Source organism: Drosophila simulans, chromosome 3R (assembly GCF_016746395.2).
Source record: "Drosophila simulans strain w501 chromosome 3R, Prin_Dsim_3.1, whole genome shotgun sequence".
NCBI classification, from domain to species: Eukaryota; Metazoa; Arthropoda; class Insecta; order Diptera; family Drosophilidae; genus Drosophila; species Drosophila simulans.
Genome location: NC_052523.2, coordinates 5,978,415 through 5,993,685, shown reverse-complemented (window position 1 = coordinate 5,993,685; position 15,271 = coordinate 5,978,415). Strand labels below are relative to the sequence as shown.

General features: G+C 44.2%; 1 protein-coding gene across 15 annotated transcripts in view; it reads left to right on the top strand.

The window, feature by feature from the left end:
• Positions 1-15,271, top strand: part of LOC6727359 (putative transcription factor capicua) — a 45,128-nt gene that overhangs the window by 20,471 nt on the left and 9,386 nt on the right. For 10 of the 15 annotated variants that reach the window (XM_039295772.2, XM_039295773.2, XM_039295774.2 and 7 more), the window contains exons 3-8: positions 8,689-9,909; positions 9,978-10,118; positions 10,236-10,936; positions 11,100-11,324; positions 11,692-11,816; positions 14,314-15,114. In XM_039295772.2, the coding sequence (XP_039151706.1) occupies positions 8,824-9,909; positions 9,978-10,118; positions 10,236-10,936; positions 11,100-11,324; positions 11,692-11,816; positions 14,314-15,114 (3,079 nt within the window). In that variant the 5' untranslated portion in view covers positions 8,689-8,823. Of the gene's footprint in view, positions 1-8,688; positions 9,910-9,977; positions 10,119-10,235; positions 10,937-11,099; positions 11,325-11,691; positions 11,817-13,846; positions 14,217-14,313; positions 15,115-15,271 lie in introns of those variants that run through there. The other 5 variants (XM_039295775.2, XM_039295780.2, XM_039295781.2 and 2 more) reach the window with 4 other exon arrangements.

Here is a 15,271-nt window from a genome sequence, read left to right as displayed (position 1 = left end):
ATAGAACAAACAACGAATCCGTCATGCACACGCACACACACACACATAAGTAAACAAATCATATATGTATACCGCATTTTTTATGCATTTGTTCAATGTATTCGCACTTTTTCTGCTTTCATAAATATTTGATAGTGAAAATTGCATAAGAACGGCAAAATTGAAAAGCTCAAATGAACGGAGAAAACCAGACCAGGGTTGCCATCTCGATTGAGCAGTCAACGAAACAGTTCCACAATCGAAGGCGTGAGACTGTGGAAAACAAGAATTGCCAAGTACATTTTTGATAGAAATCGATTTCGAGTTACGGCAATTATTAAAAATTTTCCGACATTCTACGGGATACATGGGAACGTTCTCATGTGCAGTGTTTGTGTTTGTCGGTCGCATTGTGGTTTCGGTGCAATTTGAATTTTAAATTCTATTCGCAATCAAGTCATTTAGTTGGGTGTGTTTGAGAATTGGTATCGGTAACATAATATCATCGAAGGTGTTTTTGAGAAGTGTTATTAAATCAATTACGAGCAAACACCTAATCTTTAATTATTACATCAATGAAATGATTAAGCTCCAATTTTATGGAACAGACTCCTAAAGTTTCTCAAGTCGAATCATTTCAATCATAGATCTACTACTTTTTAATCTTTTTGCAATGATTTTATGATGTTTATGATGGAATATCGGCAATACAAGCTCATATAGGGATAAGATTTCCAATGATCTCCTAATGAACGATCCTAAATCATCAAAGTCGGTAAACTAATGGCAACAATGTGGCAAGCAACATTTCTGTTTACACACGCCGAATTGTTGCCGTTCTAAGCCAAATAAAATTTTCGTTTAACCCACTGGCAGCGGGGCAACACAAATAAACAAAAAGTAGGAAAAACAAAATCGGTTTCAGGCCGACCGGGCGGGCTGACTTAGGCACAGTTCCAATTTCTTTGTGGCCAACCGACAGCTATTGACACGAACGGAACGAGAGATGCCGATGCGATGCCCGTGGGTTCTTTCCATTTTTTATATTTTTTATTTTTGCTCCATCCGCAATCCATCCCCATCCCCATACCCATCTCCATACAGTAGCGGGCCATTAAGCACAGAGCTTTGGCTGTTTATTCTTTTGAGCACATTTTTTTTTATTTTGTTTATTTTTATACTTTTTTTTTCCAGCTTAACTCTTTGCTCATGCGCCTGATCAGCCCCTCCCCCACCAGAGGTACTTAGCTCTACTTATCACCATCGTATAGGCAGAAAAATTAAATGAATTTGAATAACATATAAAACGTATTAATATGTTATCATTAATAGTAATTATAAACATGAATTCCTAGGAAATGCCAAAATATTAATGTGAATTCTAAGTATTTAAGAGATAATAGTGACAAGCTTTAAGCACTGTTTTTTCCAGTGCACATCCCTATCGCTTTCGGCGGCATATTGCATTGAAATTTGCAACACATTCCACTTTGTTGGCTCTTTGCTACCGTTTGACGTTTGAGTCGGGAAAGGGTTGAATAAGATGGGGTGAATGGGGGGGCTGGCAAGGAGGCAGAAAGGGGAAAAAAGTTCAGCAAAAAAAGAAATGATTTAATGCAAATTTTATGCGCTATACTTTTCCACAGCCTTTGGCTCCTGTTGCTATTCTCGTTTCTGAATCGCGCCGTCTGCTCTGCATTGTCATATTTAATCATGATCACGATCATGATCGTCAACCAGCGACTGTCATTGTTTGTCAACCAAAACGATGGCAACATTTTAATATATTTTGCAACGGGGCTTTGAGTTTCCATCGTATTGCTTATTTATTTAGAACTGCTGTTGTCGTTTGTGCAATTGAAGTCCTCCCCTGTTTGCATTGAAAATATTTTGAAATGGAATAGTTGTTTATGGTTCGGTTCTTATTTTGGATACATTCTTAAGGAACTTCATTGTATATTTTTATTACTTTGTATTACTTTCGTAGTAATTAATATTTAGAAATATGTAGTTCAACTGGTAGTAGTTCCTAGCAAATATTTATCAATTGCATGAAATAATCGGTTATTAGAGTATGGTTTGTTTTTGTGACCTTTCTTAAATCGATTAAATACATAGGAAATTGTCAAGCAGACAACTCAAACTGTACTCACTTGCTTAAGTGCATATAAACTTCACATGAAATGATAAGTTCACTGATCTTTCGCTACACAACACACACACACTCATTCCTTCAGTCGAAGTGCAATGTATTTTAAGTACTAAATTGTTTCTTAACTGCAATTAGCTGGAAACACCAGGCGACAGGACGGCCAACAACATTAGCGGCTGCAATCATGATGGTGATGATGGCCAGGAAAAATTCTTGGGCAGACTTCTGTGGCGCTAGACACAGCAACAATTTTAATTAGTCTGTGGGCCCAGGCAGAAACTTTTCGCAACATTGGCAAATTAATCGAATTGCATTAAAGCCAATTAAGCGACTGCAACTAAATGTGCAAGAGAAATACGTACATACGTATGTACGTACATACATATGTACAGTGGCTTCTCGAAGGCGCCAAAATGCATTTTCCCCATTTTGTTGTTGCCTCCTATTTGTCGTATTTTGTTGTAATCAAGAAGATGTAAACCCGTCGGGCCACCGTTAAAGTTGTATTCTCCGTTTAGTTAATTTTTTACATTTTTGCTAGAGCTGGAGAATTGATGGCCAAGATATGACGAAGAAGAGCTGACACCATCGAGTTCCCTCATCGGGCTTACAGTGGGGTCCCCTTAAGGATGACCGCGTTTAATCTTAATCTTTAAAACCAAAATTATATATTGTTGTTTCAACTGGTGTACATATGTATATAAGATTATTATAATATGTGTATTATAAGATTATACTACCTATTTCCGCTCGATTTTACCCCACTATTGCTTTAAATTTCCGAAATAAAAATTATAAAATTTTTAGGCGTTCTTATAGAAATGTCTGGGTTAAAAAATATTCAAGTATAAATAAATAAATCTTAAAATAGTGTACAGTTCCGTTTCATACTCGATTAAAAAAAACCATTTTTGCTATTAAAATCTGAACATCAGATAGATATTAAATGGAGACGATTTAGTCGATACACGATTTCTGTCGCTTTGATGAAGTTGCACTGTCCCTTGTTTTTTTTTTTTTCGCCTTTTTGCATTATTCGCGCCGTCATCTTATCGTTTGCCCACTGCAATCAGTCGTCGTCGCCCGCGCTGCTCCACATTACAATTTTACTTCGCGAAACAGTTGGGACCAAGAAAAAAAGCAAACAAAATAGGGAAAATAAGAAATGTTTGCTGCCTCTCCATGGCGTTTTTCTCCGCTTCAACATTTTCGCGCGCTTCGTGTTGCCAGGGGCAGGCTGCAATGGTGTTGGTGTAGGCACTTGCACTTGTATGGGGAAGTTCGAGTCCCCAACGCACACACACACACACACACAAACTCACGCAAGTGTTCGTGGCACGTCGTCTTTACTACTGTGGAGAAAAACCCAACGAACGAGCGAAGGAACACGATGGTGCCCCTTCGTCAGCATTCAACATCCAGCAGCATCAGGCATCCAACTTTTCGCATCAGCCTTTTTCATTCTTCTCCACTGCATTCTTATGTTCCTCATAGTGCAACTGCAACAACAGGAACGGCAACAACAACAAAAGCGGCGGCAGCAACAACAACAGCCGCATAAGCTCAAGCACAGCGCATACAAATAATTTACGCCATGCAAAAGCGAAAAGCTAAAAATGAGTAAAGGCTGCAGAAACACACAAACAAACGAGCACACACATAGACTCTACATATGCATATGTAGAGGTCACAGGCTGGGACACAAAAGTGGGATAAGTAATGCAAAACGAAAAAGAGTAGGCTTCGTATAAATAGTGAAGGCAAGGGATTTTAATGGACTTCAGTAAGCCTTATTAAAACCGCAATATTGATTTGTCAGCAATAGCTTTTTCTAAAAAAATCATATCAATTGTTTTATGAATCTAAAGTAGGAGGCAAAAAGTTAAAAATGATTCATTAAAATTCATTATGCATCAATGATTTTCAGTTTTTAAAATAAAAATGTGGGTCTGTGTGATGAAATTTTCCAAGCAGCGTTGCAATCCAATTCTTATTGCATACTTACGAGCGTTATCCTTAGGGAACTTAGAAAACGTGCAGTTTACATCCTTATTTCTGTAAAAAACAAAAAAACAATACACGCTTATGAACTAAGATATCAAAAAACGATGGGTTATATTTATCAGAAAGTGTTGTCAAAAATTAAATTTTTCAGTTTAAGTGGGAAGAGAGTGATACTTGTTTTATTTTTGTGGCCCCTGCTGCGTATCACTGTTACACGCGCCAATGTAAAATCCTCCTGGGCTGCTACTGTTCTTGTTCTTGTTGTCGCTGCTGGTGCTGCAGCGCATTGCATTCATGCGTGCCCGTGTGTGGGTACGCATGCTCGAGTGTATGAGTGTGTGTAAGTGCTGAAGACGGTGTAAGAGCGGGAGAGGAAGAAGGAAAGACGTATGCACGAGTTGTTTGCATTTACTCTACGCAAATGAGCGGCATTCGGCGTTTCTCGTTCTCTGCTTTTCCTGGAGTGAAAAATAGTGGGTGGGGGGGGACGGGGCGAACAGAGTGTGATGGGGAGGAGCTGCTCCCTGCGCACAACTCACTCTCACTTGATGCTGCTGCATTATTTTGTTGTTGCATGCTTTGAATGACTAAGAGCTCACTTTTTTTTGTTTTTGGCTTCAGTTGATTTGGGGAATGGGCGAAGGATTGTTGACGAGTTGGCAACAGCATAAAATACAACGTAAAAATGTCAGAAAAAATATGCACAGAAAAATCACAGCAAACAAATTCACAACGCTAACTGCACTCCCCCACTATCATTCATTCTCCCTTTCCATAGCTCTTACTCCCTCTCGCTCTTTCGCTCGAGTGGGGTTACTGACATTGCAGCAGCCGGGCGGCGACGTCGGCAGCGCAGTTGCTGCGTTTGTCCCGTTGCTAAGTGCATTGAGTGCGGGAGGGAGCGAGAGACCGAAAGGGGAGTAGCACACTGAGTGAGTGCGGGAAAGAGAGGTAGTAAATGCGAGATTAACTTTCTGCATGGACTTTTCGGCTCGCTCTCTTCTTCGTTGCTCGTGTGTTCTACACTTTTCGTTTCGTTTTCGATTTGGCGCCAAAACAAATGACCGTTAGGGTTCAAGGAACTCTCTAATTAGATTCCTCCATGTCCATAACAAATTTGCAGAGAAAAAAATAATGTTGCCAAGTTTTAATTATGCTAGTTCAATAAAATATAAAAAGAAATATATTTTACTGAACGTGGATGGGATTTAAGCCTAATCTACCTATGCTGCGTTTCACATGAAATGTTATTCATGTTATTAATATTTCCGGTGTAAAAAATGCACTCTACTATATCACAAACACATGTCGTCGTCTCGTTCTCACGCATGTTTTGCATTCAATTTAGCACGACTGCATTGAGATCGATCGTGTAGGCATTAGTATTAGCAATAGTTTGCGTGTGTGTTTGCGTCATAAAACTGAGTATGCCAATTAACAACAGCAGCCAACAATAACTAACTAAAACAATAACAGCAAAAGCCAAGTGCAATGAGAGCACAAGAAATTGACATGCATGCCAAATGCAGTTGCTGAACCACATCATAAAAAGCAACAATGGCAACAATAAAGACAATGCAGATGGAAATGATGGCGATTGAAACAGTCACACTCACACTCACACTAGCACACTTACACACGAACCAACCCAACATACACACGCTAAAACACAAATGACAAACAAAATTGCTGAAATTTTGGCAATGGGGAATACAATAAACAGATAACTGTAATAATGCACACATTGCATTGCAAGGTTTTGGATTTTATGCCAGTTAAATTGCAAGGAAATCCCATTGTCTGGCAATTGAACAGATGAACGTTCACAGCTAAGTTAATCATCAATGAGGGATAATAATCGTTTATTTACCTAAAGGCTTTTAAAGGTATTACTAAAGCAGTTTATTTTGGCCAATGGAAGTAGAATGGGTATTAATATTCAGTAGCTCAAACGAGCATTTGAACTTTATTATGCCTACTAAGTAGTAAGTAACGAAAACCCGTACAATTATTCCGATACCAACTGTTGTAAGAAGTGATTTATTATAGATTTCTTCTATGAGTTTAAAACAATTTTGGAAATCTGGATAAAACCATATAATGTACATATGATGTACATTGTACAGTACAGTTTGAATTTACATTATTAATCTGAAATACCTAGTGATCTGAGGATCGGGAGTATGTTCGTTCGTTTATCGTAAAATGTAGCATCACTTTTCTATTTTACTGGCTGTTGGTGGAAGCTGTAAAGTGCACACAAGATCCGGACTCGCAGCCATCAAAATAAAGTTAAGAGCACTGGATATGGTTAGATTTACTTAGGCACGCATCGGTAGCAAGCTAACCCCCCTCCCCACCCCTTGATGTCGTTTTCTGTGACTGAGCACACACACAAAAGCACCCAGAACACACCCACACACGCCCTATGCTGCAACGCATGAACAAATATAGAAGATATGCAGTTATTTACATAAAAGCTTTATAAATATGTGCATAAGCTTGCCACTGTGTTGTGCGGATGTGAATGAGTGTGTGTGCGTGTGTGGAAGGGGAGCATGCTGACGGTGTAATGGTGTGTGCATGTAAGCATGTGTCCAACTAATCGCAAGTCGAGTTTTTAGCCTGATCCTGAGGCTCAGTCGTCATCTGAGGCAGAACTTTCTTGGTTCCTCAAAAATCCGTCAATGGCACTGAAAGAAATTTAGGAGCACAATTCAAATAATAAATAAATAAATAGTCAGCCAAAACTTATCACCTTCAATCAGTATTTCTTACTAAGAATGAGATTGCTTTAGTAATATTGCTCTACTTTAGAAGTGTTGTTATATAAAGCTAAGTTAGTGCCCTTCCAGCACTTTTCCCCGCCTAAACATCTCGCTGATTTTTCGCAGTGTGTGCTGGCACTTTCCACGCTTGCCCCAACAACTGTACCAGACACCGTGTCTGCCACCTTTGAGCGTCTTCTTCTCGCCTCTGCAACGCCGCCCTTGTGGATTTTTCCTAACAATTGCAAGTCGCTGGTGGCAGCCTAGCAACCGAAAGCGCGAAAGCCCTGGCCGCAGTAATGAAAAGCAAAGTTGTGAAAATTGGTTGATGGTGGAAGAGGGGGGCGGGAGGGAATAGGGAAAATAAAGCAATCATTGCACTTGTCCCGCGCAGCAGCAACAACTGCTAACTGCAACAACAATATGGCCAAGGCTGCAGGTTTTTCATTTTTTCCCTTCATTTCTATATTCATTCCTGGTTGCTACGTTGCTTCAATTTAGCTTCGTTCCCACTGTATTCGTGTGTGTCTGCATTGGTGGTGGTATCGCATAGTACGTGTGTATGGGTTTAAGAGCTCGCCCACAATGGGCGTGGCAGTCATTTCCCGCAATTACGCCTACACACAACCGACCTGAGTTGGGTCTACAGATGGGGCGATGTAGATGGATGCGGATTGTGGATGGCAGACGACGGGGATCAAATTGAAAATGGAAATGGCATTGGAGGAGTTGCTCCTGCGATAAGCCGTATTTGCAGTCGCTGCCACCGAGATGTGGCAACTCTGCCTAACGGTCGTATACGTATCATGCCCAGAAGTATGCAACACTTTTGTGGGCCGCTTTGTCTGATGAATTGAGAGCAAAAATGGAACTAAGATGATAAAGCTTGGGTGAAATTAATTGGGGAACGAGATGGATTATAAGTTCTATCAGTTGGGAGGTTAAGATATGGCATTTTAAACTTCTTATTTTACTTGACTTTCATACATATGTGTACTATTACATATTAGAATGCAGTTTCCTCATTTAGTATAGAAATTGTGGTCTCATCAAAAATAATCCCATCTATAGAGTAACAAAACGTAATAAAACTAGTGGAAACTAGTTCAGAATCACCAGGATTGCATAATAATAGCCAATAAACCGTACAAGCTACTGCATGAATCGTAATGAGGTGATGAAGTTTCTTCGGAAGTATTCATTGCCATGTGGTTGTGTAAGCCATTAAGGGCATAACCTGGCATACACCATATTTTCGCCCCCGTTTGAAAAAGTCGAGGCTGTTGCAAGTGGACCTACAATTGCGCCTCTTTCTGTGTGCGGGTGTATTTGTGGTTGCCGCATGATTTTGACTTTTTGTGCAACTGTACGTCCGTCAGTCTGTGTGGCTTTGGCATAAAATGTTTCAAGTGTCATTTATATTCATTTTTACCCTTTTTTTAAATGCCGGCTGCAGCCACGCCCACCGCCCACAAGCCAGCCCAGACCACTGGACGTCTGTGCAAATTAAAATGTTTCCGTTGTCGTTGTCGCAAATTCGCACACAGACAGACACCCTCAGAAGGAGAGAGAGACCCCTAGTTGGACGAGATTGAATTTTATGGCTCGACGTCGGGCGCCAGAGTTTCTGCGAGTCCTGTGGATCGTGGGCAGGATGTCAGGGTTGTCCGGATGCGGATTACACTAATTATGAAATGACATCGACAACGGCGTCGTCGTTGATTTTAATGGTTTTCTGTTGTCAACCCAATTAACAAATTTTCTCGCCTTTCGCTTCGATTGCAGGAAGGATGCTGCTGATGTCACCGCCGTTGCAGTAGCAACACCAATCCCAGGAAGCCGAAGGAAAATCAAGCCCTGCTGCTGCACCCACTCCTCCCCCCGAGAACAAGCCACACACATGTTGCTGCCACAACTACGATGCTCAGCGCTGCCAATGCAACTGCAACAGCAACACATGGAGCAGCAGCAGTCGCGATTGCCGCAGCCGAGACTTATGTCATAACAAACAAACAGCAGCAACAGCATCAGCAGCAGCAACAAGTATTTGTTGTTGCCGCCAACAAAATGGTGATACCAGCAACGGGAGCAACGATCGCCGGTATACCAACAGCAACAACAACAGCAGCCGCCGAGTCAACAGCAACGCAGCAGCACCAGCAACACCAACAGCAGCAGCAGCAGCAACATGTGCTGTTCCAGCCGCACCTACAGACAACAACCGCAACTGCAGCAACCTGCAGCACACCTCAGCAACAGCAACCACCTCAGCCGCGGCAGCATCCCAAGAAGCGAAAGTTCGATCCAGCCGAGCTGGACAAGACCGAGCAGCATCCCCAGCAGCAGCAGCAAGTGAGTCTGCAGAAGCAGCAGAAACCCGCCGATACAACTGGCAACGGCGATGGCCTGGCCAACGGCAATCAGCAGCATCGCATGATCGTGAGTTGCGGTGCAGGCGCCGGCAACAACAGTAGCAACAGCAGCAGCAGTAGCAGCAACAACAGCAGTCACAGCAGCAGCGATATCAAGCAGCAGCAGCAGCAGCAACGTATTATCATTGCATCCCCGCAACATGCCAGCGGTAGTACTTACAAGCAACATGTTGCCAGCGGCAACAATAGTCACGCAGCCACAATCAATCATCAACAACGCACACACACGCCCACAACCGCCGTCTACTACCAACAGCAGCAGCAGCAGCAACAACAGCAACAACAACGTTTTAGCTTTAACTCAAACAATCAGCAACATGTACAGGAACAACACCAGCAGCAGCAGCAACAGCAGCAATCCCTGCTCGATCTCAGCGAGTGGAACAACACGCGTGTCCTAGCCAAAATCCAGAATAACTATGCACCCGGGATAATACGCCACGCCCAGGAGGCGTCTCCCGACTCAATACTCGTGGAATTCGATTCCACCGACTTGGGATTACTGCTATATACGGATGTGTTGCACCAGGGTCGTAACCATGTGATACTCGATGCCAGCCCGCCCATGGCGGATGTAAGTATCCCGAATACTGTCTCTTTTGTCGCCCTTCAAGCTAAGGTCATTTCCCTTTTCTCGATTAGATTACGTTGGATGCCCGTGTCTGCGTGCGCCAGCGGGTGGAAGGTCGTGGCTCCGGAAGCTTCGTCTACGTAGAGGGCATCATTACGGACATCAACCAGGCCACGAAGCAATACAGCGTGCAACTGATCGGCGATGAAATGGTGAGGGGCATTCAGCTTGCTTAGCTTTAAGGTTTTTGAGTTTAAAGTTGCGAATTGATAAGAATTAGTTTTTTGTTATACGAAATTCCCAACTTATAATACCTTGCATTGTTACAGGCCACCACCAAGGTTGTGCGCCGTGCCGATCTACGACTCCTGCAGCCGCCTTGGTGGGACGAGCTCAACGAACTGACACCCTCGGGAGGAGCAAGTGCTTCAGCATCCAGTGCCAAGCGAAAGGTGTCGGCAGCGGGAGCAGGAGCAGCAGCTTGCGAGGCAATGGCCGTGCCCAGTGGCAATATCGTTTACCCGAAGGCGGCCACCGGCGCGCCATTGACCTTCGTGGCCACGCGCTCCGATGGCAAGCTGCCGACGGCACCACCCACGTCCTCCCACCAGCAGGCGCAGCAGCAACTGGTGAAACAAGAAGAGTATTATCGGACGACGGCCACGTCGCCTTTCCAGACGCGACCCCCACTCGCCGGCCCCTCCCACGGATCGGAGCAAGTGGTCCAGGCGACGCAGTCGCATCCGCAGCAGTACAACGGCCTGGCGGACATCGTGATCTCCCCGTGCAGCAATGGGCAGCACCTCAAGATGCAGCAGCAGCAACAGCAGCAGTCGTCGCGGGGCTACGACGACTACGACTCGGACGATGAACTCAAAAGGGTCGGCATCGGATACTCGCCAGCGGCCGGCGACCTGGACACGGAGAAGATGAGCGCCTGCAGCAAGCGGAGCAGCATGCAGAGCCGCGGCAGCACGTCCAGTCTTCTCGACCAGAGGCTCACACCCCGATCTCATCCAGCAACACCAAGGTGAGCGGAGATCTTTTAGTTAGGGAGATAAATAGGAAAGTCATGGCACACGAAATTTCTTAATTAGCGAATGCTTGCCAAAACTCTACTACTCACATGGTCTTTCCAGTCTGTTTGCTATAACCTCTCCCCTATCCTTTACCGCTTGCTAATAAACCGGCAGTGCCATCCACAGATCTCAGGCTACTACGCCGCACCGCTTCAAGAAGGGAGACATCGTGGAGTCGGAGTCCGGCGTGCGGAAGAAGTACAACGGGAAGCAGTGGCGCCGCCTGTGCATGCTCTGCACCAAGGAATCTCAGCGGCGCGGCTACTGCTCACGGCACCTCAACCAGAAGGGCAACACCAGTGCCCTGCCCTCGTCCACGGGACCGGGTCGTCTGCTCAGGTGAGCTCTATTTTCGCTCTGGATACAACTATTTTTAAGTTATTTTAGTTTTGGATGAGTCTTGTATTAGTGACAACTTCTCGTTATATTTTAATATTACAAATGTAAGATGTAAGGAATTTAAAGAATTATAGTATGAGTTTGGTGTTTGGAACAAAAGAAGAACATGCATTTCAAATATGTATTTGAAATGAGTTTCCGCGGAAAGTTGTTGTCACAACATCGTTTATATTCTTCAAAACTAAATACTTACAGAATGAAAAATTTCAAATGTTGGATTCTTTTTAAATGCCCTTAAATACTGTTTTGACCTCTTTTATATAATTATCAACTAACCTGTGCAACCATTTTGTTTCCTTGTTATTAGTGACAGTCGATCGAGCAGTAAGACGCAGATCGATGAGGACACCTCTCGCGACTCGGAGACGTCGCCCAACTATCGGGTCAAAGGTCGCTACGATCAGGAGGAGACCGATGCGGCCGTCATGCTGGGTAAGTCTCTACGCCACCATCACACCTCTTGACTCTTTACGATCTGGCAGAGGGCATCATAAAAGCATTTAAGACACCGTTCTGGAACCCGGCTCAAACAATTTATTCATAGTTTGCAGTAATTCATTTCAAGGCTGGCCTTCCCAGCCCTCGTGCCATCCCTTTTCGGCCTGTGATGCAGCGCCGGCTCAACCGTTAATCCATCTCGGTTCACGCAATTAGAGAGACAAGGCCAGATAGGTATTCTTCACGGCGCTTGTGGAAAACATTTCTTTGATTTCGGTTAGGGACCGAAGAACTTTTGTGCACCCTACTTAGCTGGGGGAACGCTCTTCCCCTTTCAAAACAGAGCTCCCCCATTAAGGTATTTCTTCGGAATGCAGAAGACACGAAGGTCTTTCATTCAGAACCGGATTTCTTAGGCACTGAAAAAAGTCTCGTTTATAAGACCATAAAATGCAGGCCTAAGGTAAAGGGCTTGTCAAGCTCCTCCTGTAGAGTATATTCGTACCCATAAAGAGGCTTATTTGACCAACGCATAAATGTTTATTGGTGTAGCATTATTATTCCTGAAGCTTAAGCCCACAGATAATATAATCAATATTAATAAAATGTAGGACATTAAAGGAACTTCTTGCTAGGAAACTAATAAAGTTTCACAAAAGGCGATCGGGCTTAGACGAATTTCATAAATTTAAAAGTGCAATGAAGTATGTATGTTTTTAAATTCTTTATAATGATAATAGTTAAATGTTTTCTATGAGTTCTTTTTCTAATTACTATGACTCTTAAATAATTGGAGATTTCAGATCTTTTTTAAGATACGTATTCTCTTCCTAATTTAACGAAAAGGCTAGCGCACTTGGTCCAGTCGTGATGGCCGATACCTTTTTCGTCTCTTGTTTTCTGGTTCGATGCATTTCCAATTCACCATAAAATGCATATCATAAAGTTTTATTGTGGCAGCGCCGTAGTTCTTTCTTTTTCCCTCCACCTCTCCTCACCAACCTCCCGACCCCTGTCCATTTCTCACACACCTTAACAAAGGTCGTTTGTCCGTCCGCCTGGCCGCCGCTTTTCATGAAAGGTGTCGCTGCTGCGGCGCAAAGGTCGTGTCCGATTCCAATTTCGATCCCGAAAACGAATCAAGGGTTCCATTGTCCGCCGGAGAGAGCGACAGATCTGCCCTCCCGCTCCCACTCCCACACGCTGGCCACTTGAGAGTGTGACCGCAGCGTGATTTACACGCCAGACGCATCGACTGCGCAGCCGCAGCGGCGAAGGGAGACGTTCGCAGTGGCGTAGTCAGAAAAATTAAACCTTATTTATGTTATTAGATTATCTAGTAGTAGAGGCAGAAACATTATTCTATGTTGTTCAGTTATAGTTTTCAATGGTTTGTAAATTCGCAGAATGTTAGTAAGTTTGATTGGTGTTTCGATTTAAGCAAGTTGTATTGTATCTTGTTTTATCTATGTATCATTTATAGTATCTGTTTCGGTTTAATATTTCTAACCAAGTATCACTTTTCTTATGTAAAATCTGTAAAGATTTCAAATAATTTAAAAATTTGTCCTTCAAACTATTGAAAAGACTTTTGGGATATTCGATACCATTTGATTCGTATATCCCGTAGAAGCATCAAACTGTGCATCAATCTATGTTGTATAACCCCTGTAACCCAAGGGGGTTCGTGACCCCCCTCTTCCACGCCACTGTTCGAACGCATTCCTAAGCACCTGCAGAAGGTAAAATAAGTCGCGATCGCAGCGGCAGAGCCACTTGAGTCGAAACAAAGCGGTGGCTGCGACGCCGGCAGAGGCTGCGTGCGAAGCGCAACAGATTCTTTTCTTTTATCCAGCTCTTTTTCTTGTTATTTGCCCTGTGCCTTTGATTCCTTTTTACCTAAACAAAAAAAATGCACTTGAGAGCGGCCAGGCACGCACACACACACGAGCGCGTGCTGCACACCGACAGGGCAGGTAAACAAACATGGCGAGCGCGAGGGAGAGTGTGAGAGAGAGAGAGAAAAAAGAGATTGGAGCCGTGAAACGAGGAGAGAGCGGCGCTCGATTTATGCTGCCGACGTCGCTGCCGCTGCCCTTGGAAAGAACGTCGTCGAAGAATCGGCGATTGCCGCATTTATGCTGAAAAGTGGGAACTGTCAAGAGCACAAAAAATAAGTGAAGAGCAAGAACGGAAAAAGCAAAGCGATGCGAATGCAGCGGACAAAGCGAATGTGACAACTACAACACGACGACGAAGGCAGAAAAGTGTATTTTAAGCAGCGGTTGGCCAGCCACAGAGATTTTCGTGGAAATGCCCAAGAGGAGCGCAAGGACGTCATGAATGCGTTCCAGGACTTTGAGCTGGGGGCCAAACTATATCTGCAGTGCTTATGTAATGCCATAAAAGATCGAAGAATCACCGAACCCCTACCGACACTGTGCTTTTCGAAATCCGTATTTATTTTATCCCATTCTTTCATTCCTTTCAGTATCTCTGAGCAGCTCCCGATCTGCCACGCCCTCCTACACCTCACCTGTTAACCACGCCGGAGCTTCTCCTCTGAATGCCATTGCCCACTCGCCGGTGAATGTGTCCGCCACTCATAGGCAGAACTTTTTCACACCCATTGCCAACCAGTCGCAGCAGCAACAACAGCAACAGCAGCAACAGCCTGTGGCCGTACCGCTCGACTCCAAGTGGAAAACAACACCCAGTCCGGTGCTCTACAATGCCAATAACACCAGCAGCAGCAGCAATAACAACAACACCAGCAGCAGCAACAACAACAACAACAAAATCTGGGAGGTGGGCAGCAATGGCAACACTCATGTTGCAGCTTCGGCAGCAGCAACATCAACAGTTGGCGCTCAACCACTGCCGCCGCAAACGACACCCGTTTCGCTGGTGATGCACGCCCCACCGCCGCAGCAGCACCCACTGCAGCAGCAGCACCACCATCACCAACCGCCTCCACCGCCACCTGCCAGTTTGCCAGCGCCATCGGCACCACCCACCAGCGGCAGCAGCAGCAGCCACAACAGCGTGGGTCATGCCACCAGCGTTATACGCATTTCGAGCAGCCAGCAGCAACATCAGCAGCACCAGCAGCAGCCACATCCTCATGTGGTGGTGAGCGGCGGACAGACTTTTCATCCCGTAATCGTGGACGCCACTCAGCTATCAGTGCCGCTGCCACCCACAACGGTTTCATTTCATCAGCCCAACACGCCCACCTCAACAGCGGCATCAGTGGCTTCAATGAGCCAGGACAAGATGCTGGCAAAAAACGGTAAGTTGATTGAGGCCATTAGTGACAAGAGTTAGAATTTAGATTTATTGGTTCATTACTCACTCACACGATAGCATAACAAAGTCCATTTAATTCAAAATCGTTCTATTTATTTAAATGTAGAAAAGATAATTATTGTGTCCTTTTAATAACCTTT